Raw genomic sequence first — 21,173 nt, forward strand, 5'->3', positions numbered from 1 at the left:
ACCACATCAGCATCCCACATGGATACAGAATTTTTTTTTTGTTTAGTCCCCCTTGTCAATAAAGAAATATAAAACAGAGCATGCCATGTCCAACTGGGAAATTGAACGACTATTGACATCCCTCAGAATCATTCCAACCAAGTATCCCCTCAAAACTTGTACTTAGTGGGTGATCATATTATAGTATTTTACGGGAATTTCAATTGCTAGATTCTCATTTATGTTATAATGGTGACCTAGTCTTGCTTGCTTAGGAGAGTGCCAGCTTACTCTTGTTACATAAATCAACATGCAGAAAAACTAAATCAGTAATCTAGAGGTGCAAATGCTCTCTACCAAACAAATTTTGAGATGAACCAAGTTTCTAGTTATTTTCACTACCCTTTATGCACACCGCATTTCACGATCGACAAGACGGGTCTCAAGGGTTGCCTCCCCATTACAAAAGATAAATTGCGAAAAAGTACATGACTGTTTCTTTGCCTTCAGGCATCAAAAAATTTGATATCCGTTATCAATTCTCACGGGCTGATAGGTTAATAATTACTCACTGAACTGTTGATCGACAAGGAAGCCTTCAATGTTTCAGCAAGATGTGGCAGTGTCTTTATGCTCTCTTGGGTTGCCTCTTCAACACATAACTCCAAATTGTTCAGTGTATTTGCGGCCTTTTGTTGCTTAGCTACATCATGCTTGTCTTGACAGACCATCAGTGCCCTACTCAACCTCTCCTGCATCCACATAAGAATTTTCATGAGCAAGAAGTAGTTTGCTAGAATGACAACCTGAAAACATACTTCAGCGTGCATAATTGTATCTGGTTACGCGTCACCAAGTATTAAGAAAAAAAAATTGCAGCACAAATATTCAGGAAAATAAAGTGAACACAATATAGAAAACACTGCTTATGAGTGGATGTGAGATCATCATCATAATCACCTCTGAACTTTGAAATTAAAATTGATAATATTACACATGCTATGTAACAGATTACATTCTCCATACACTCAGCAGCAGTATTAAGGGTCATAAAACTAAGGGAATGATTGATAACTCAGTTCAGAGCTGAAAATGAAAAACTTCTGTAACTGATGAGGGCATTCACAACATTTTAAATATTGCACTCAACTTTTTCATTGCACTTTCAGTGAATTTGATGACACTAAGAAATTCAGCACTAAACTAAAAAATAACGAAAGAGTTCAAGGATGCTGATTGATAAATATGAAAGCATGCCTTTGAAAATACTGCTTATCACCCTGAAGAGTTAGTTATAGGGGAGGAAAGGTAGCTCCTTAGCCAATAATTAGATTAAGGATCCTCCTACTGTTTGTATAAAGATTCTCACAATCCTGATGTTGATTCATTGAAATATTTTCTTTACGATTTTCACCCATAAAGTTGAGCAAACTCTATGCTTTATAAATTTACTTTTCTTACGCATTTTGTTTGATTTCCTAATTAGCTTTGAGAGGCGGGTGAATGTAAGTAACATTTGCAACCTAGTAGTCGATATTTAAAGGTTTTATAAAGAAAGAAATACAGTACACTGTTACTGGGACATCATTTCATAAAGTTTGTTTCTGCTTTTGCTTATATCAAGAGGATCGAGAAACAATAAGAACATATAGATGGGGTTGCATAAATAAAAAACAAACAAGATAATATCTCATTGAATCAGAAATCAAATCATAATGTTCCATACACACACACATACACATAAATATACTCCTCTCCTTCAAATTCATTTGTCTGTCAAGTATCATCCTAAGATCTTAGACAGAGACCTCCTATAGCATGCAATACTTCAAAACATAATAAGCTAGAAAATGGAAGGAGTTTCACCACTAAGAGATGCAGGAAAAAAATGTACTTACTTGAAACCTGGCCATCTCACCCTCAACTCTCTGTTGAGCAGTCACAACAGGAACACTGCAATTTTCGACACAATTGCTTATCTCTTGTTGACTTCTTCTCCTATCAAAACACTCATATGCACATTTGAAGTAGGCTTGCTGCAAAAAGTCATCAACCAAAATGTGAGTGGAAAAATATTACCAGTGATCACAGAGGCAATGTATCACCAAGTTCGCATCCCAAGTCTTAGCAGAAAATCAGGAAACCATATTAATGCTTAGTATATTATAAACTAAGAATCAAACATTGGGTTTCTTTAATTCAGATTTTTGATATTTGGATATAACAAAGACTGATAAATCTAATAAAATTAAAAGAAGAAAAATAAAAAAGGAAGCCCCAGACCGCAAACTTGAATGATTTTCTGTTTCCTCTAGCATCAGTAATCAAATTAGAAAACTGAATCTATCAATTTTCCTACTACGTTTTCTCAGCAACCAAACGCAGCTCAATAACAAAACCATAACCATCTTTTTGGTGTTACCAGACAGCTGATAATGGAGTAATAACGTCGAATCCATAACATACAAAGGACACTTTTATAATAAAATCCATCGAAAAACCAATAAAAAAAAAACAAAGATTACATGCTCATCAAATATATATACCTGAAGGGTGAAATTGACATGGTCTTGGACGGGAGAGAGATGGGTTTGGGCGGCAAGATTTACTTGGTTTAGCTTTTGTTTTATTCTCTCTGATACCAATTGTTCTTCCATTGCTGCTATGTGATTCATCTTCTCTCTGAATTCGGGGCTTTGGTTGTGTGCTATGAGAGCGATGTATTTAGGGTTTTGGGTTTTGGGTGGTTATATATAAATGTAAACAAAATTGGAGGGTTGTATATATTTATATTTTTTTGGGCTAAAAGTCACTTTTAGTAGTCCCCATAGTTTGGAACTTCAAACACTTTTAACTATATAGTTTTAATTCCGTCAATTTTATTATTGTAGTTTCGTATTTATAGCAATTCAATGACATGTTAGTATTCTTGTCAATTTTTTTAACGATGCAAGGGGCAATTCCGTCAACCCAAAACCCTTTAGTGTAAAAGCTTGTCTAAAATTCTCTCTATTTCATATTACGGCTCGAAATTCAACCACTAATCCCAATTTTTGAAGAACCTTAAATCCAAATAACCAATTTCAAGCCCTAATATGAAATTAGGGGAGTTTCAGACAAGCTTTTATGCTCAAGGATTTTGAGTTGACGAAATTGCTCTTTGCACTGTAAAAGAAATTGACAAGAATACTAACTTGTCTTAGAATTGCTACAAATATGAAACTACACGGTCAAAATTGACGGAATTAAAACTACAGAGTCAAAAGTTGTTGAAGTGTCAAACTACAAGGACCAAAAGTGACTTTTAGCCAATTTTTTTATATGTAAAAACATAAGTGCATCTCCGGTTGAGTCGGTAAATCCACGGTGGAGAGCTGAATAGAATCCTTGAAACTATAGTCAAATCCTACATCGCCCCTAAAAGATAAAGTGGCCCACATTACTCCTTGACCAAGTTTGCCCATATCGTCATCTTCATCCATAATTCCGTCAATTTTAATAACGTGGTAGGGTTAATATAGTAATTTATAATAATTTCACAATAAAATTAATAAATAAAAAAATTTACAGCATAAAATTAATTATACAACAAAATAAAATAACATAAAATTGATCTCAAGTCTGTAGATCTCCAAGTGGTGAGAAATCTTATCCTTCCCTTTCATCGATTTAGTCTCGCTTTAATTCGTTGCTCTAATTGCTTGTGAGACTTGATCATGTGGTCAAGTTCATCCTTGCACCTCTATGCCTTAGATAACTCCACCAAACGAAGTTCAGCCATCAGCAAAACATTTTCATAAATTAGTAAACAAGTCAAACGACGTTAAACTGAACAAATAGATGAAAAAGAGCATACTGAAATTAAGTGGTGCCCCTGCAGTAATGCAACGTCACGATCATCCAAGTCTTTCCATTCCTTAATGTCACTAGGATGGAGAAGGCAACCTAGAATGACGGCACATGCCTCAGGATCGTGCAATAGCCCTTCACTTGTCGTAAGGTGCTTCTAGTTCAACCTCTGAAGGCAAGCCTCCAAATCTCAATGTCGCTAGAATGAATGGACTCATTATCAGGGTTGACATCCCAGTGGTAACAATCGGATATGAAATGGATAGTGATCCAACATAGTTAAGGGTGCTAGGACGAGATCGAACTAGAGACGAAACTAAGGGGCTCTTGCATAATCCTAACTAAACCCAGCATTTGGGACAAGCCTAGGCCTTTTGATCGGCTGGGTAACAGATGACCTTTGCCCTGGAAATGGTCGAGAAGCGTGCTTCGATGGGTTTGTGAGTGGACCTGACATGTCTAATAGCTTGGATTCGTATGGAGAGGAACCTATGTTATCCTCTGACTCACCCGTTTTTCAGCGTAACTCTTTCAAATACAATCCAATGAATCTTCATCAAACTGAAGAGAGTAATCTTAAGGACCATTAATTTAACAAAAGAAGCTTAAAGACAAAAGGTGATAGTTTGGCGAATCTCATGGATTATTTGAAATAAAAAAGCCTTTTTAAATTGTAGGATGAGATCATTTGTTTTTATTTATATTTATATTTATATTTATATTTATAAATATGCTATGGGTTTTCCTAGAACAAAAGAATAAATAATCCAAGTGTGTGCCAGATGGTGTTTCGGGTTCAATCACCACTCCACTACACTCACATTAGGGTTGGGTATCTCATCTAAAAAATTCGTGTATCATTGGTGAAATTATTATTATTATTTTTTTTATTTTATTCTTCTGATATGATCTATACCGAAACGTTTAGTTAAAAGATTGGGTAAAAATATCCCTAACCCGATTAAAATCCATACCAAACTGATATTTATAAGTAATTTATTATTTAAATACTAATATGTGTGTCAACTTATTAGTGGATGGATATGAAGGTTATGTGTTTGCAACACATAATATGGTTTCCTTGTTTGTGTGTTTGTCTATGCTTTATTTAGAAAATTCATACTCGCATGGGTTTCTGTGATATGGAAATGATATTTAACATAATTACTCCAAATAATTGTTATAGACCATCATACTTTTTCTGTTTTAGATTTTGTTTAATTCATTTAGTTTATGTTGTTGGTTTGAATCTAGGTGCATATGTTGTAAGCTAAATTATAGATGTAACTCTCCTAATGACACTTCTTCCTTGTAGTATCATTTAAATACTACATGTAAGACATCTCAATTTAAACTAATTTTATGTTATTTTGTAATATTATTTGCTATTTTATTATGTATTTTTTTATGTTTCTTTGTAATTTTTAAACTAGATTATTTGATTTCATACTTGAATGAATTAGACTATTGTTGTTTTTATTTATTTATAATCTTTTACATGGAGAATTGAAATGTTCAAAAACTTATGTTCTACATAATTAGTATGTTTTTTTGTTAAACGGTTAATAGAAGAACCCTCCGTTCCCATGCATTTGATACCCGTGGCATTTTATGTAATTCATGAAGTTTTTAATGTCAAAATTTACGCATCTTTTGCCTAATTTTGAAAGTATTTCCCCACTCATTTTTCTCCTATTTTATCCACTTATACTCCTTTTTTATAATACAAATTTATAAATAAACCAAATCCTAGGACGGGTTTTTGTTTTTATAATTTCTCTATTTTGGATAAACTCTTTGAATATAAAATCATTGACCTTTAAATATGAACGGGTTTGTCAATATTCCCTTTATGTTTTCAGAAGAAAAAACCTATTAGCAGAAACATGTGGGGGGCCCTAATCACACTGTAAAGCACTCCAATGTACAACGACATCGGTACTCATCATACGACATCCTCCATCACTCATCTCTCCGTCTCTAATGGCAATTGCAGCTACTACTTCTCTTCCCTTCGGTAAATCACGATCATATGACTTTCTTTCCATTTGGGTTTCTGTTTTTATTTTAATTTAGTGGGATCATGCCTTACTGGGAGCTGAGAGTCGATGAAGCGGAAATATGGGAAATACCCAGTTTGATTTGCATGCCTTAGCAGAAACCCATTTGGATTTTTGTCACAATTTTCTTAGAAAAAGCTTGGCTTGAGTGGTTGTATCAGCTTTCTATTGAAGGATCATAGTTGTTGAAGAAATACCCACATGCAAAAAAATGATTGATTGCAAGTGCTAGTTTACTGGGACTGAGAATTGATGAGAATAGGAGTTGATTCTTGGTTTGGTTATCATATTTCACCCTTACTGTGAGCATATACAAGCAAAAACAAAAAGATAAAAGAAAAGAAAGATAATTGTAGTATTCAGATTTTAATGAAGAATAAGTCTATATTATTGAAATTTCGATTTCTTGCTGGTTTCCTTTAGTTTTCCTTTAAATTTCTTGGCAATTAGTTTTAATCTTATGTTGGACTATTGATTTATTTAATTTTTGTCTTTTAGCCTCTTGAATTTTTGTTTCCATTAGCTCCTCCTGCTTGGAAGCTTCAATTTTGCAGTGCTCGTGACATTTTTTTTCTTTTGAAAATTTTTAAAATGGATTTTTCAGGTTCTTCTCATTGCCATTCGTGCCATGCAGAAAGGGTTTGTTGTTCTACAACACATGGGATCTCAAACAGTTGGATGAAACCTCCTTCTGATGGTCGAAGAGCCCTTGATATTCCAGGCGTAAGGTGTACTTTAGTTTAAAATTGATTGATCTTATCCATATATATGGTGGCATTATTATTTCTACAAATATGTGGAATATTTGGGTTTAGTGTGTGCTGAGTATGATGTGCCTTTAAGAGGATAACTATTAGCGGTTGCCTGAGTAAGGGAGGGAAAGAAAAGAATACCTTCCTTCAGATGAAAATAGTTCTGCTTGAATGAACGTGAGTAACCTTTTGCACCGACCAAAAAACATGAGTATATTTTGCTTAGAACTTTGGGTGCACATACAATTCTTATTGGGGTGAATGTAGAGTTTCTCAGCTTTCTTTTCTTCTCCTTTCCTACATGTGATCACTGCACTCAGGTATGATGTTTACAGACTAGACATGAGGAATTTAATGTTCTACATAAAAATTATAGAAATATTTTTTTTCATCGAAAAAAAATTATGGAATTACGAGTAAGATGTGTGGGCGGTAACTTGACGGGGGATTTTTAACCATTACCTTCACTTTTCCCCTTGTTTTAGCTATTAATTTTAGATTGAATTCAAAGTTTATTTTACAAAATTTATGTTCTGTTAGGTCAAAAGTTTATTTTTTCTATTATAGTTTTAATTGCAGGAATCCTTTACGATCAACCCAATTCCACTGGCTGTCTATTGGACATGACCTTTGCCTTTCCAAAGTTTTGGTTGCTGCAGATTACTCAGATTCTGTTCCTGATTCCTCTAGTTATATTACTAACCAAGGTTATCATCCTCTTGAAGAAGTGAAAGTCTGCAAAATGGTCCGGGACACCAAACTCACTTCCGCTGAAATAGCACGAACAACAGTTGAGGTCTCTGTTTTTGATACAGCTGTTCTATTAATTTTAAAATTTGAGTACCACAAAAGTCAGTCAGTTGGCATATGGATGATGACCTGCAAGTATCGTTTTGTGGGACTAATTAGCTAGCATCCACAATTGATGTACTTGGTGTTATTACCATGCATGGTTAAAAGTTTCCTTTCTGCCTTAGGCAAACTGCAGTGCTTTGCTGGTGTTCCCGGGGAAGATACACCATGAACCACATGAACAAATTTCCTGGGCTGATTTTGAATATGTTATCGACGACTATGGAGGTCTTTTGATGGTTATCTTGAAGTGCATAAGTCAATGTTTTTATGTGTACTTTATTCTTGATTCTGATTCCATCTTGTTAATCTAATTATTTCTGTAGATTTATATTTTGAAATTTTTGATGATGCAAACTTGTTAGAGGATCCTGCAGCAAGTAACCCTGTGGTGAGGATTTGGTTGCTTTAATACTTTTTCTTTCCATTCATTTTAATTCCAGATGTTTAAGTTTAAAAGCAATGCCCTCAATTACATTGGAAAGGAGAAAAAGGATTAAGTGATTTTGTGAACTTTTCGTGGGTGCCCATTTTTGGTGTCATATCCTCCAACCTCTCTCTGTCTCTCTCTCTTGCTCTTTCTTGCTTTCTGTTGTGGTACTTGTTAATAAGTTTCCAACAAATTAATATTTACTCTCTCTGTGTGTGTATAGCTCATTTGCTCGTTTCGGTTTTCAAATAACATAGTTTGCATGCAATCAAAGTAATTTTTTAAAATTTTCTATTGACTGCCATAGGCATTTGCATGAAAATGAGCTAATCCTATGACATTATGAGATTTGGATATCAATATTTATATTTTAATGTGTTCATGGATGTATTTAGCACTTTAGACTGCAGCAAAGCAGTACAGTAGTGTGGGAACATTTGTATGTTGACATCTATATTAGCTTGGACAGTTAAGACTTTAGTGTAATTGATTTTGTTTACTTATTTTTTCATTTTATCTCCTTTTTCTTTTATTATGCTTTTGTGCTAATTGCAAAATTGATTTCTAATATGAGTGTTTGCCCTCAGAATGCTTTGTTTGGGATGGATATCCCTTTATATGATGATGGAAGAAGAGCTGGTGAGTTCAACATTCTAGGTGGTGGAAATAGTGATGAAATCCCTTTTGATGATGATTATCTCGAGGTCAGTAAAGGCAATCTTGTTTTCTAGAAGAATATGACAGTCTCTCTTTTATTTAAGATTGGATTTGGAGGTTCAACGAACATAGATGGAATAACAGTGATTAGGTTAAAGAAAAGATATTAGATTTTATTACTTTGTTGGTCTGCAGACCAGAAATAGGCAAAGAAGATGGTAAAAAATATGAAAAATATGCAAAAGAAATTCCTAGCCTCATCTTGATGCTTCTGAGAGGCCTTGGGCTCGAAATTATTAGCAAGGAAATCCTTTCCTGCTAGGAGAAAATAAACGCTAAGTAAACTTTTAAATACTTTAGAGTTTCTATTTCACTATCAATTCGATGTTTATATAGATAAGAGGGAAGCGGGTGGACATTGTATCCTGCCAAAGACCATATAAATTCTAATAAGACTGGATGGCTAACTTTTCCCCACTTATAAACCATGTATTTCCTTTGATGACTTAGAAGTTTTATTTTCTGGATTACTATCTCTTGGTCACATATTCTGACATTGAACATTATAGATTTCTTTTCTTTTCTTTTCCCTATTTAATGTCCTCTCCCTTCCCACCATCTTTCATCCTAGACTTTTCTCATTACCTTCATAATTATCCATGTTCAAGTTGACGTGCCTCTTTTGGTTAAAATAGGTTGTAGAATCTGAAGTTTCTGATGTTCTAGACTGGGGGTTGCCAGATACTTCTAGCTCGATTCATCCTATTTATTTCGCGAAGTGCTTGACAAAGGTGATTATTTGATGTATGTAACTTTTATTTTTGAAGCTTTTTAAATCATGAGTGTGAGTACCCAGCTATCTCTGAGGGAGGGGTTAGAATAAATTTATATTGCATGATATTGATCACTGCTTTTAATAGCCAGTCTTATGTATTTAACTCAATCATCTTTTACAGTGTGGAGGCATTACCTCAAACTCAGCCTTCACCTGTAATCTTAAATTGGAGGTGCCACTAGGCCCAAAGGGCATTGGCATACTGTTCTAAAGTTATTAACGTTGGTAATGAGCCATGTATGTCGGGTGGTCACTCGTGTATAAATTTAGGAAGTGGTTTTCTGATAATAAAATTAGTAATTTCCATATCTTGCTTTAAGATCCATATGCTGTAGCTCATTTATTTATTTTATTTTTTTAAAGAATGACTGCATAAATGTTACTATGGTGGGGAAGCTTTTTCAGAAGCTGGGCCAAGTTGGCTATTTGGAACTAAAGTTAAAAACGTCGATGTTGGAAACATATGTCCATATATGGTATAGGGTTTTCTAATCAAAAGCAAAAATATAGGATATAGGAATGGGAACAAAAATTCTAATATGTGGATCATTTGGATATTAATCTTATATTATGGAAAGATTTATTTTAGGCATGTTCTGTTGCAGGTCATCAACATCGAATACCATAAAAAAATGGATCATCCATCAAATGGCGTCTCTATTTTAGGATGCCTCAGACCTGCGTTTGCTGATGAAGAATTCTATGTAAGAAGACTATTTCATTATGAAGATAGCGATGGATACAACTCGGACTGGAAAGGTATTTTGTGTTTCATCCTGGGATGCTTAACTAATTGAGATTGAAAAACTGGATCATGCTGCAAGCAACTTGGTTGGTGGTAATATTACCCCCCTTTTTTAACTGTGCAAGTTCGTATGCTCCTTTCGATTTCTGACATATATTGGATATGCGTGCTCATTAATTTCTATATTATATTATTAGTCAAGTCAATTTTCATTTATAATAGTCAATCAGTCAGCTGATGAAATCCAATGAGGGGAAGATCTTGTTACTGTCCTAACGTAGTTATTTTTGTAATTGACATTACTGGTTATATGCATGTTGGCTATTTCTAGTTGACCTAAAATTAACTTTTTGTTTAGATGGAAAAAGTTTGAGCCTTAGTTCCAAAAGTGATCGAAGCAAGACTTGCTCTACTCTCTACAGGTTGGAGATAATGAGAATAGAGTTGTTCTCTGTATATGGTGTTCAGGCATGTTCTTTCTACTGCCATCTATTTAATTTTTACTTTTTTTTTTTCCTTACTGACCTCTAATTTAAGTGGTTTTAAATGGAACAGTTGTGTTAAGAGAGCCTATATTAAAGTCTTTAAAAGTAAAGATCCAGAAAATGTTTCTTATGTTTTATGCAGTCAATTGGGCACAAATACATGCCTTTTCCTTGCAAACTTTCTACTTCAATTTTTTTTAATAAGAAATAAAATGTCGCAATTCTTTAATTTTTATATAATTTTTCATTTTTCTGATATTTGCAGTCTACAATTAGTTTGGAAGATTTTCAAGATGCAGAACCTGATGTTCTTGTAAACGCTACCTCAGAAATTGTAGATCGCTTCAATGAAAGAGGTATTAGGTGTGATGTTGCTCTTAAAGCTTTATGCAAAAGGAAAGGACTTCATGTTGAGGTAACTAATTGATTATTTATTTTGTATCCTTAAAGTTATATGCAGCTCCTTTATCTCCATACTCATTTCTAAAGTTTAGGATGTCTCTCTTTTGTGTTGTGAAGTCATGTCTCTTACTGTGTAGGGTTTAAGTATGTAGGGAATTAAGTCCTTATATCATAAGCCTACAACATCATGAGTTTGGACTTTGATGAATCTTTTGGATCAAGTATACCATTATAGGTCAGCTGAGTTGCCTAAGAGTGATGGGAATGAGTTAACTGGCTGGAAACAGTTTTTGCTTGCTAGCAAGCAGATATGTGACATGTCGAAGGCAGTACCTCTGTCTTTCGTAGCCAGTGGCTTGAAAGGAATCCTTGAGCATTTGACAGCATAGAACTTTCTTTGAGCTCAGTGCAGATATTTTTTAATAATCCAAAGCACATATATTTAATGGAAGCGGAGGTCCAGCTGAAGAGAATGTATCAGTGGTTGATGTTGAAGTTCTCTCTTTGGTTATGAATCTTGCAACTGCTCTCGGCGAAGCAGAATCTATAACCTTGGTCGTAAATCTGACCGATACTCAGAAAATTATGGCTGAGACCATTCATAGTGGACGTCATGTCAGATAGTTCATTTCCTCAGGATTTTGACTTTGCTTCCATTGTCCTCATCATGTAGGGAAGTAAACTGAGATGTCAGTTGACATATGCTAGGATGACTAATGACGTATAATCCATCTTTACCAGACTGGATCTACCTTACACGAAGGCGAATGAAAAGTGGATGCTTCCATTCTTCTATTACTCCTTCAACAACCTATCTTCTTGCCATAAATTTCTTTGTTCAAGGCTCTAGTAAGGGATTCTAAGTCTTTTGGCCTCTAAACTAATGCGTCTGAGTTTTCCTTCTGAATTGCAGTAGCTGCAAGCAGCCACAATGGTAGACATTTCGTCTATTGCTGTTATTTTACAGGCGAACCGGAGGATGATCTAAGAATTCCTTGACAACATAACATGTCATAAGGCCATATATCTGTTAAGAAAACGTTACCCTATATAAATAGTTATTCTCTAATACAGTATTTATGATAGGAATGAACGATCGAATTGTCTTATTAGTGTAGTGAAATTCGATTCACCTGCATTTGAAATATTAAGTCTTTTGTTTTTCTTTCTAGTTCTGTTGATTTATCATGTATATATATCAACCCTCTAAAGAAGTTAAAAGAATTGAATTGAATTGAGCTGGTCTTGTAATATCTCTCTCATAGGGAGCTCATTTGATCGGGGTTGACAGTCTTGGAATGGATGTTAGAGTCTTCTCAGGGTTGGAAGTACAAACTCATCGTTTTCCCTTCAAAGTCCGGGTAAGCAGTTTAAAAAGCATTTATTTTCTGTGAATTTAAAAAGCATGCCAAGTCAGGCTATTTTTCTAAACATGGACTAATGCAGTAGACTTTAACAGTTGTGATTTCGTACATCCACTTGATCATAGCTGTGTGGCATGAGAGAATGCTGTTTGTCCTTACTTTGTGTGCGATGTTTTGTCTCTACTTTCCTGACCCTTTTTATTATTCTCAAGGGAGGCATGCGCATTCATATACATTATGTGATATTTTTTTTTAGAGATACATACAGAAGTGCATAGAATTAGTTGTGTGCTGAGCAGTGGGTTATAGTCCTGGTTGATGTCGAAAGTAGCCAACTTAGGTTCACAGATAACTAAAGAATTTTGTGTACATGTAGGCTACATCTGAAGTTGCAGCTGAAAAACAGATTCAGCAACTTTTGTTCCCACGTTCTCGCCGTAAAAAATTGAAAAGTAAGGGGCATAATTTTAGGGGCGTCGAGTTATACTAATTCTCTCACTGTGCTACTGGGAAGGAATATTTTCAGAATAAACATCAGGCTTGAATGAGGGGGCATTTACTTACTTGTACGTTAGCCTTGATCCTGTACAGATGATCATTTTTCATTTTTCTCTGTTGTTTTAAACAGTTTTGGAAAGAAACAATAAGCTTGCAAGCTTGATAGGAGAGAATCTTCTTTCTGCTAGAATGTGTTTGGTGATAGAAAATAAGAACATGATAATCTGTAGCTCCTTTGACCTGGAAATGTAATTCTAATTTCACAATTTTAGTGATGCTGTATTAACAAGCTGCCTTGTATTGTTTCGTTTTGAGAAAAGAAATTGTTTGCTTATTTGTATGCTTCAGGGAAAATTGCACAAATACCGCCAATGAAAATAATTTGGCAATTGGACACCCATACTTTAGTTTGGGTGTTAATGTGCCCCCTCCGTCAACTTCTGTTAACTGGTTAATGCTATTGTAAATATACGTACTGAAATTCATTCTTGTGTCATGTTTCACTGGTTTTGCACGTTTTTCTTTTTACAAACATAATATAAACTATCCCTCTCTTTCAAAGAAGAAGCTAGAAGAGCAGGTTTTAATCTTGCTTGTGGACCCATATAAAACAATATACAAAGCTTAAACTTTGTTTGATTTTGATCACATTGGGGGTGTTGATTTTCGATACGATGAAGAATGAGGGCAGTCTAGGTTCGTATTTGGGATTTCACTCTCTAATTGGCCCAAGCGACTTCTATTATCATTTTGAAATAGTGAGGTGGATCGGGAGGGAATGAAATAGATCTGGATCTAGAATCAAGGGGGAGAATGATATAGATAGAAAAAGGGAAGGGAAACAGAGAGAAGAGGCTTGCCGACGACAAGGAGAGGGGTTGCGTTGCACCGGTGGGGTGGGGTGGGGTGGTTGACAGAAAATTGAACTCAGATAGAATGGGCTTGCACAAATAAGCTTTTGAGGCCGCTCCATTTCAATTTCAATGATCTAAAACTGTCTACTTATTAAATTCTAGATCGTCTTTTAAAAAATTAGGTAAATTGTAAACCATTAAGACATTTCGTTACGATGAAATAAATAGACAATTTTTCAAGAAACACTTAAATGACTACCTTCTAATCAAATAGTTCAAACATTTTGGATTTATGTGATTTTTTGTAAAGATATCTATGAATTAAGACATGAAAATTGACGCTCATATTATTGAAATGCAATGCAGAATTGGCCCTATAAAGGTGTTTCTTATGTAAAGGATCCGTCGATTGAAGCTACCAACCTACCTACCAAATAATAACTATATTCCCAAAACCTAAAAATAATAAAATTTTGCGGGAAAAATAAATTGTGCATTTACAATTTTCATGCCTCAAACAGCCATCATTCAAATTTTTGTTCAAATAACAATGCCATGAAGCCAACATTACTTCGTTTACTGCAGTGACCTTCATCTTCTCTAGTCTTCTCTAGTCAGTAACGTAGATATAGGCCCTCGAATTTTCAACAAGCAAATTCTTAATCATGATTTCCTCCCTTGAACATCTTTTCCTATGCTCTTGTTAGAGACTATTCCTTCTGCGGTGCTAGCAGGAACAATCTCATGCTTGCTGCTATCCCCTGTTTTTGAGCTCCCGGCCACTGTTGTTCCCCGACTTACTGAAGCAGCTTCTCATCAAAATGTTTACTTCGCTCTGCACCTTCGTCCGCAACATCAGCACGCTGTTGATCCTCTTCTTTGTCACCCCTGTACCAAATGTAAAGGACCGTGCATAATGAAGCATACATTAGTGTCTGCTAGCACAAGAGGGAGATTAAAAAGAAAAATACTTATGTTCAACAAAAACTATGAATCACAGGACCAAACAAGTGGCAAGCAGCAATCCTTTTTTATTATTTTTTTCTTTTCAAGCTGAGGTCTAGTGTAATTACTAGGCTTCTACCTATGTTAGCCAACATAAATCCCATAATACAACATCCTTTCACAAATCTCATTCTGCCTAGCTACTTCCTAGATTAATTATGCACGCAGTTGTAATTATGTCAAGTGTGAGGTTGTTTGTGCAAGTCGACATGCTCGAAAGTACAAAAACAAGCTTTGACCTATTCGCATTTAGCAGGTTCATTCACAAGCCATGAGAAAGAAAAAGAAACTCCAAAGAGAATAAAAGCTACGTACCCTGAATAAATAACAAGCCCAACACAAACACCAGCGAAGGCCACAAAGTACATCCAATCAACCTGAGACGATTCTTGGCTTAGAAAGGCAATTGCATATTTTATATAAAGAACTTACAGATGACTGAATTTTTCATGATGGATTTTCATGATGAAAAATAATGATGCCAATACAATTAGCTTTCGGACCTTCTCATGGTAAGCAAAAATGCGAATTAAGACTGCCCACATGTCTGAGGTCAGCAATGAGAGGTTTAACATTGTGGACCCATTAGTCTGCAAGGACAAACAAAATTCAGTACATAAAGTTCTATAACAATAGTACATAGCAGCATATTCATTTTCTTTGCTTTGTTTTGTTAGGAAAACTTGTTCCCATGATCGAAATTAAATTAGCCAATTCTTAAACTGCTGTACAGAGGTGCAGGGCTGATAATCAGCAAGCACACCGCTGTAAGCAAGCATGAAGTTCATAAAAATGTCTCTGTCCTCAGGGGTTACATGAACAAGTCTTTTCAAACATTGTTCTCTGCTATTACAATTAAAAAGAGTGAGAGAAACTACCGAGGTACAAATTTTACTGAGAAAATAGTACACAGAAGGAGGACACAACTGCTACCAAACTGAGAATTCATACTTATAATGAATTATCGTTTTTTTTCTCTTCTAAAAAACTTGTAAATAAATTTTCATAAGACTCGAAAAGCAAATAAAGATTAACGTTCACATACACCAAGCTTCTGACAACTCATCCCTGTTAGAAATAGGGGCACACATCAACTGTTAGAAACCTCGTACCTTTAGTAAGACTGGGACACATGAGTAAAACAGGAACATGGCCACTGAAAATCCAACAAAAGGAAGTGCCTGGCATTAACATGGACAAAATAATGTCAATATGCAAGCATAACCATCTGTAAGTCGTCATCATCAATGTTCAAATTTCTTATTTATACAAAAAATTTGTTTTTATTAAAAAAAAAACCACTGCTTTATGTAATCCAAGGTGAAGGAAACTATTAGTATTTGTCCTCTGGAATAAATTCCGTCATACATGGTTTCATTAATCTACTATTAGAGTACATTTTGGCTGGACTGCAGAGATATGATATTAGAACCTATCATGTGTGTTATTGGTAGTCTGAGCAACCCACAAATCCCTCAACAAGCCCAGTGGGACAGCCCATACCAAATTCTAAGGTTTGACCAATGGGTCCTACTCTGCTAGGTCAGATCAGTGCAATCTAACCAGTGGAGGAAAATGCAGAATGACTATCGGCTATTGAGAACCAGCTTGTGACAATCTGAGATGACTGTACTGGTCCAGATCAGCCGATTGACCCCTACTTCATGGTTGGGGGCCATGTGCCTCCTCATAAAAATGTGAATGTACATCGCAGATTTGTGTCAGACAACAGCGGTGTACTCCTGGTTCCCATACCGACAATGGCCTCCTACATGGTCAACTCTTTATAAATCCAGGGGATTCAAACCCAAGAGAAAATTCACAGTTTGCCTATCATATATACTCTGCAAAAACTACTCCATACACCAGCTAGACTAACTTAGCCATCAGTGCCAATTTGGCAGGCACCACATTGGTATCCCCTCCAGTAACCTTCTCCCTTATGTTCTTGCACATAGTCCATAGTGTTCCTGTTGACGAAGACCTTCAACCAAGTGAAGTTCTTCCATCAACAATGAGTTTCTCAGGATCTATCACATTACGTGAGAGAGAGAGAACTTTAATTGAAAATTGTCTCTGCCAAAGGGATAGACTTTGAACCATTTGTAGAAAATCAACCACAGATATTAGCAACCTACAATTTGTAGAAATGCAACCCCAGAGAGAGAGAGAGAGAGAGAGAGAGACATACTGCCCCAGCTGACCAGTGAATGGATTTGAGCTCATTGCGCTCCAGTATGCTTCTATAGAAATCATTAAGGGCTCCAAATTGAAAACAGAATCGCAGATATAAAACACTCAATACCACTTTGCAATTGATAACTTCTTTGTATTATGCATTCAAAGCACAATTTACGGAAATCAAGGTGTAAAGTAATTCATTAAAAGCTGCAAATATAAATGATCAAATAAAATCCCACATAAGCAATTTCTCCAGCCACAGAATTTTCTAAGAAACAATCAACATAATCAACTGAAAAAAATTCACAGATGTCCACAAGTTCACCAAGAAGTCATAGTTCTTGTAAATATTAGATGCCTAGGCCCAAAGGCAAAGGATACATTTGGATAGCACTGACAATGGCACCAAAAAAGCCCAGCATGGCCATGAGTTCAACTCTGTCGGCATTCTTTACTAGAAACTCCTGCATAAGAAATGGGAATCAAGAATTAACTATGCAAACGCGAAGTAGCATCTATATGAAGACTTTCCCCATGTTAACCCTTTGTTTAGTAGATATCACATGATGATCTATGATAATGGAAATAGGCACAAGCTTCAACCTCATTGTCATATTAAGCAATTTTTTTGTCATTCCTGGAAACCAGAAAGATTGTATGTTTACTTACCTCACTGACATTACTAACAGCATAGAGCGTAGAACCAGCAATTACTAGTACATCTCCTAAACGGGGGTTGCTCCCTCCTACAAGCCATAATGGTACATATAACATCAGAAAACCACTCAACAACGACATACGTATGATACTCTACCAACAACTTAGTTATCTACTGTTAAAAGTTATAAACCAACCAAACCAAGATAAATATAAAAAGCTACATTGGACTAGACATATGTTGTTTACCTGCTCGGTCACCTGCATGAACATCTGAAAAAACAACCATGACAAGGCCAGCAACACAAACCACCACCCCGGTTATCTTTCTGAATCTATATTTTGTTTTTAAGAAAACCCACGTAAGAAGCATAACGGATGGGATAGACCAACAATCCAGCAGCATTACACTTGTTATAGATGTATATTGATAAGCCTTCACCACTGCAGAACAAATTATATCAATTATTAAAAATGAAATTGTTGTAGCAAACAAATTTATCTTCAAATTAGCACCAAGAAAAAGCGAACAGACACTCTTCTTATAGGTAAAGATTAAAGAAATGGCAGTTATCCAGTTTCTTAATTCAATAAGCAGAACACATGTTAGGATTGACTACACTATCACTGTACTTCTAATTCTGTGGTTGCAGTGGTACTTTCTGTTTATATGATGTTGTTTTGTTTACCAGATCTTTCATTACTGAATTTCTTCATTTTCAAGTAATCCGTCAAATGGCAGTCATACTAAAGTGCAGTGATGAGAGCCAGGAATTCATCTTCTTTTTTTATATTTTTAATCGGGGGGGTGAGGGTGAGATTACTGATAATATAAATATCATCTAAGAAAAGGGTATTACATAGAACCAAAGACCAATGCAATGTTCGAACGTAAGAAACGCATCCTCAGGATTCCACAAGTTGCTAAATACCAGTCCAATTTAAAATGATAAAACAAAAAGATATAAGTTCACTCAAAATAATAAGATACATTTCCAAAATATGAGTAGTTAAATACATACCTAGAAAATTGGCCTCCACATCTACCATTCCCAGAAGCACATAGTAATACCATTTAGCCTGCACAAATTCCAATATGAGATAAAGAACAAGCCTTTATACAACGTTTTTTTATGATTTAAGAACATTTTGGTTGGTTACATTGATAATTCTGCCGTAAACTAATACTTAAAGGTTCATTTTTTAGACTTTTGAGCCAACTGAATTAGCTCTCTCTTAAATTAAACCAATAACATCATTGTTCAGATCAAAACCCAGAACCAATTGACAGACATCATAATCATAACGTCCACCAACCAAAATCAGTCAAGTTTCTCATGTGTCACTGGAAGGCACCCCTTACCAGGAAACAAACAAGTTTTATATGCTTGTGATGCATCATTTTGGACAATCATCGATGCATGGAAATCATCCCAATGGGCAGGTTCTATCACTTTTTTTTTGGTAATTTCATTTACTACTACTACCAAGAATCATCATCTGGTTAATTATACCTGCACTATCCACAATCACTAATTCTAACAAATCCCCTTCAAAGGAGTCACAGTTACAGGGTCTAACAAATCCCCTTTGCCAAAAAGCATACACTTTTTGTGTAAACTGCTAAACAAATGCGCCTTGGGGCAAAAACTCAACGCTTCACGAGTGAGGTGCGTTTTTTAAAACACTTACTACATTCATTTTCTGAGTCTGCTGCTTAACAAACTACAATACAATAAAATTTAAGAATACTAAAACTTAGTCAGATATGGGTCTCTCGAATCAAATTGTATCCATTCGACTACACAAAGAAAAGGAAATCATATCAACTATATAAAGAGAAAAGGCAATCATATAGAGGCACAAAAGACAACCTTAAGTGGTTTCCTTCGGTAAAGCATTATAGCTCCATAGACAATTGCCAAGAGCACATAGTTCAGAAAAGACTGCGAAGTAGGTGCATTAATTCCTACAAAAACCACCAAATGAATTATCAAATGAGAGTCTCCTTCAAAAGACCTTATATTTTGAAAGGAACACAACAAACAATTTAGTGAAAAGAAGAGTACATGATAAGACAACCTTATATGCATCACAATAAGAAGAGTTTCACTAGAATTTAAAATATAGAAACAAGATAATTCCACAACATGAACCTTAACTCATTAGCAATCATACACTGATCATATTGTTACACTCATTGCACACACAACTACTTATTCGCATTTACAGAAGTTTAAAATTACGTACTGCAATCATCCATAAATATAAAAGTCTATACAGCACAAAAACAAATAATAAGACAATCAAACCTTTTTTGGCTAGCTCAGAGGATGAAAAGCCAGTGGAAGTGATCAAAAGCGAGAGAAATTGGCCCAACCCGAGACCTACCAATGTCTTCTTTACCCAAAACTCTTTGAACATCATCATATTCGTTAAATAAATAAACAAAAATCCAAGAACAACCCAAAGTTCAAAGGTTTTGCAAGAACCCAACAGTGTTAAAGGCTAGATACGCCGAACAAAACGGTGAAAAGCCAAAAACTCAAAGACCCATTTATAGGAAATACACTCTCGAGTGTTGGTGAGGTCCAAAGGGATGGAATTTGCTCAAATTTCAAACACCCAATAGCAGTTTTGATGTTTGCGTATGACCCAAGAACTCAAAGGGCCTTAGCAAGATAGTGGAATGAATGAAAGGAACTGTGAAATCGAGGTTTAGCTGCAATCCATATTGAACCAACGGCTCAGCTGAGTTCCCAAATTCTACATTGCACTTGCGACTGTGTTTCCAGCCGTCGAATTTTGGGGAATGCCTAGCAATTTTGATTCGTAAATAATTTTCATTTCAAACAATTTTTATTTTTATTTTTATTTTTAAGTCTTTCATTATGTCCTTTTGTTTCCAACTAATTATCGTTTTACTTTTGCTACGCAATCATATGCACAGAATATAGTGGCAAGTTGGCAACTGATAAGAGGATTTATAATTTAATAATTTTGAAGTAATGAGTCAATGGATTCTCACCAAAGTGGTGGTGGCTCCCCCTTCTCCTCATGGGACCCAATTTCTAAACACATTATGAAATCAAAAGAATTAATGATGTGTATTAAATTACTAAATTTTTTAATAATTTTTTAAACATTCTTATATTAAAAGGCCAGTTTTGTCAAAACAATAGAGAGCAAAACACTGTGCTTGCTTTTTATGTTTGACTAGGACGGCCAAGCTGACGATGAATGTAATTAAAATAGTTTGATTGATGTGGTCATGTCAACTAAAAAGCATGCATTATCATAATGTGAACTGTGGGGCCCCTAGAAACTAGAGGACGATCACCAGAGGGGAGGATTGGAGGAAAAGCTTCCCTTTTGACCCTGAAGATGCGCTGGTCCATGGCGGTAGTCCATAGTGGGGCATAAAGGAAAAGTTGCATTCCCCCAAAATTGAAAAAGCATGACAAAAGAATGGACATAAAGCCTGTTTTTGGAGTTGGTTGTTGAGGGTTGACGTTGAGTGTGCAATTGAATCATAGTTGTTTTTTAACAAAAGAAAAACATTGTTGGG

General features: G+C 35.4%; 3 protein-coding genes across 7 annotated transcripts; 1 reads left to right on the plus strand and 2 right to left on the minus strand.

Annotated features, from left to right (window-relative positions):
* Window positions 1–333: 333 nt before the first annotated feature.
* LOC103322451 (uncharacterized) lies at window positions 334–2,726 on the minus strand. Its single transcript, XM_008224366.2, has 3 exons — window positions 2,526–2,726; window positions 1,878–2,015; window positions 334–731 (listed from the first exon to the last, which is right to left on the minus strand). Exons 1-3 carry the CDS (start codon window positions 2,652–2,654, stop codon window positions 537–539), a joined length of 462 nt encoding a protein of 153 aa, XP_008222588.2. The 5' UTR covers window positions 2,655–2,726; the 3' UTR covers window positions 334–536.
* Window positions 2,727–5,682: 2,956 nt separating this feature from the next.
* Window positions 5,683–13,242, plus strand: LOC103322450 (Pentatricopeptide repeat (PPR) superfamily protein). 5 transcript variants are annotated; one of them, XM_089046055.1, is made up of 12 exons: window positions 5,683–5,845; window positions 6,493–6,611; window positions 7,208–7,436; window positions 7,618–7,720; window positions 7,819–7,883; window positions 8,510–8,626; window positions 9,275–9,370; window positions 10,020–10,173; window positions 10,518–10,627; window positions 10,910–11,059; window positions 12,312–12,407; window positions 12,787–13,242. In XM_089046055.1, the coding sequence occupies exons 2-12, from the start codon at window positions 6,583–6,585 to the stop codon at window positions 12,898–12,900; spliced, it is 1,263 nt and encodes a 420-aa protein (XP_088902181.1). In that variant the 5' UTR covers window positions 5,683–5,845; window positions 6,493–6,582; the 3' UTR covers window positions 12,901–13,242. The 5 variants fall into 5 exon arrangements, with proteins under 5 accessions (XP_088902181.1, XP_008222584.1, XP_088902180.1 ...); XM_008224362.2 differs by having other exon boundaries at window positions 5,686–5,845; window positions 6,493–6,616; XM_008224363.2 differs by having other exon boundaries at window positions 5,687–5,845; window positions 6,493–6,616; window positions 7,220–7,436.
* A 1,041-nt stretch (window positions 13,243–14,283) lies between these two features.
* Window positions 14,284–20,423, minus strand: LOC103322448 (solute carrier family 35 protein (DUF914)). Its single transcript, XM_008224361.3, is given in 12 exon segments — window positions 14,284–14,568; window positions 14,571–14,650; window positions 15,083–15,144; window positions 15,271–15,357; window positions 15,880–15,948; window positions 16,959–17,010; window positions 17,330–17,412; window positions 17,618–17,694; window positions 17,855–18,049; window positions 18,628–18,685; window positions 19,480–19,574; window positions 19,918–20,423. Coding segments are annotated over 12 exon segments (1,119 nt in total). The 5' UTR covers window positions 20,036–20,423; the 3' UTR covers window positions 14,284–14,425.
* Between the last annotated feature and the right edge of the window lie 750 nt (window positions 20,424–21,173).

This window comes from Prunus mume, linkage group LG2 (assembly GCF_029339155.1).
Source record: "Prunus mume cultivar Tortuosa linkage group LG2, ASM2933915v1, whole genome shotgun sequence".
In the NCBI taxonomy this organism is placed as follows: domain Eukaryota; kingdom Viridiplantae; phylum Streptophyta; class Magnoliopsida; order Rosales; family Rosaceae; genus Prunus; species Prunus mume.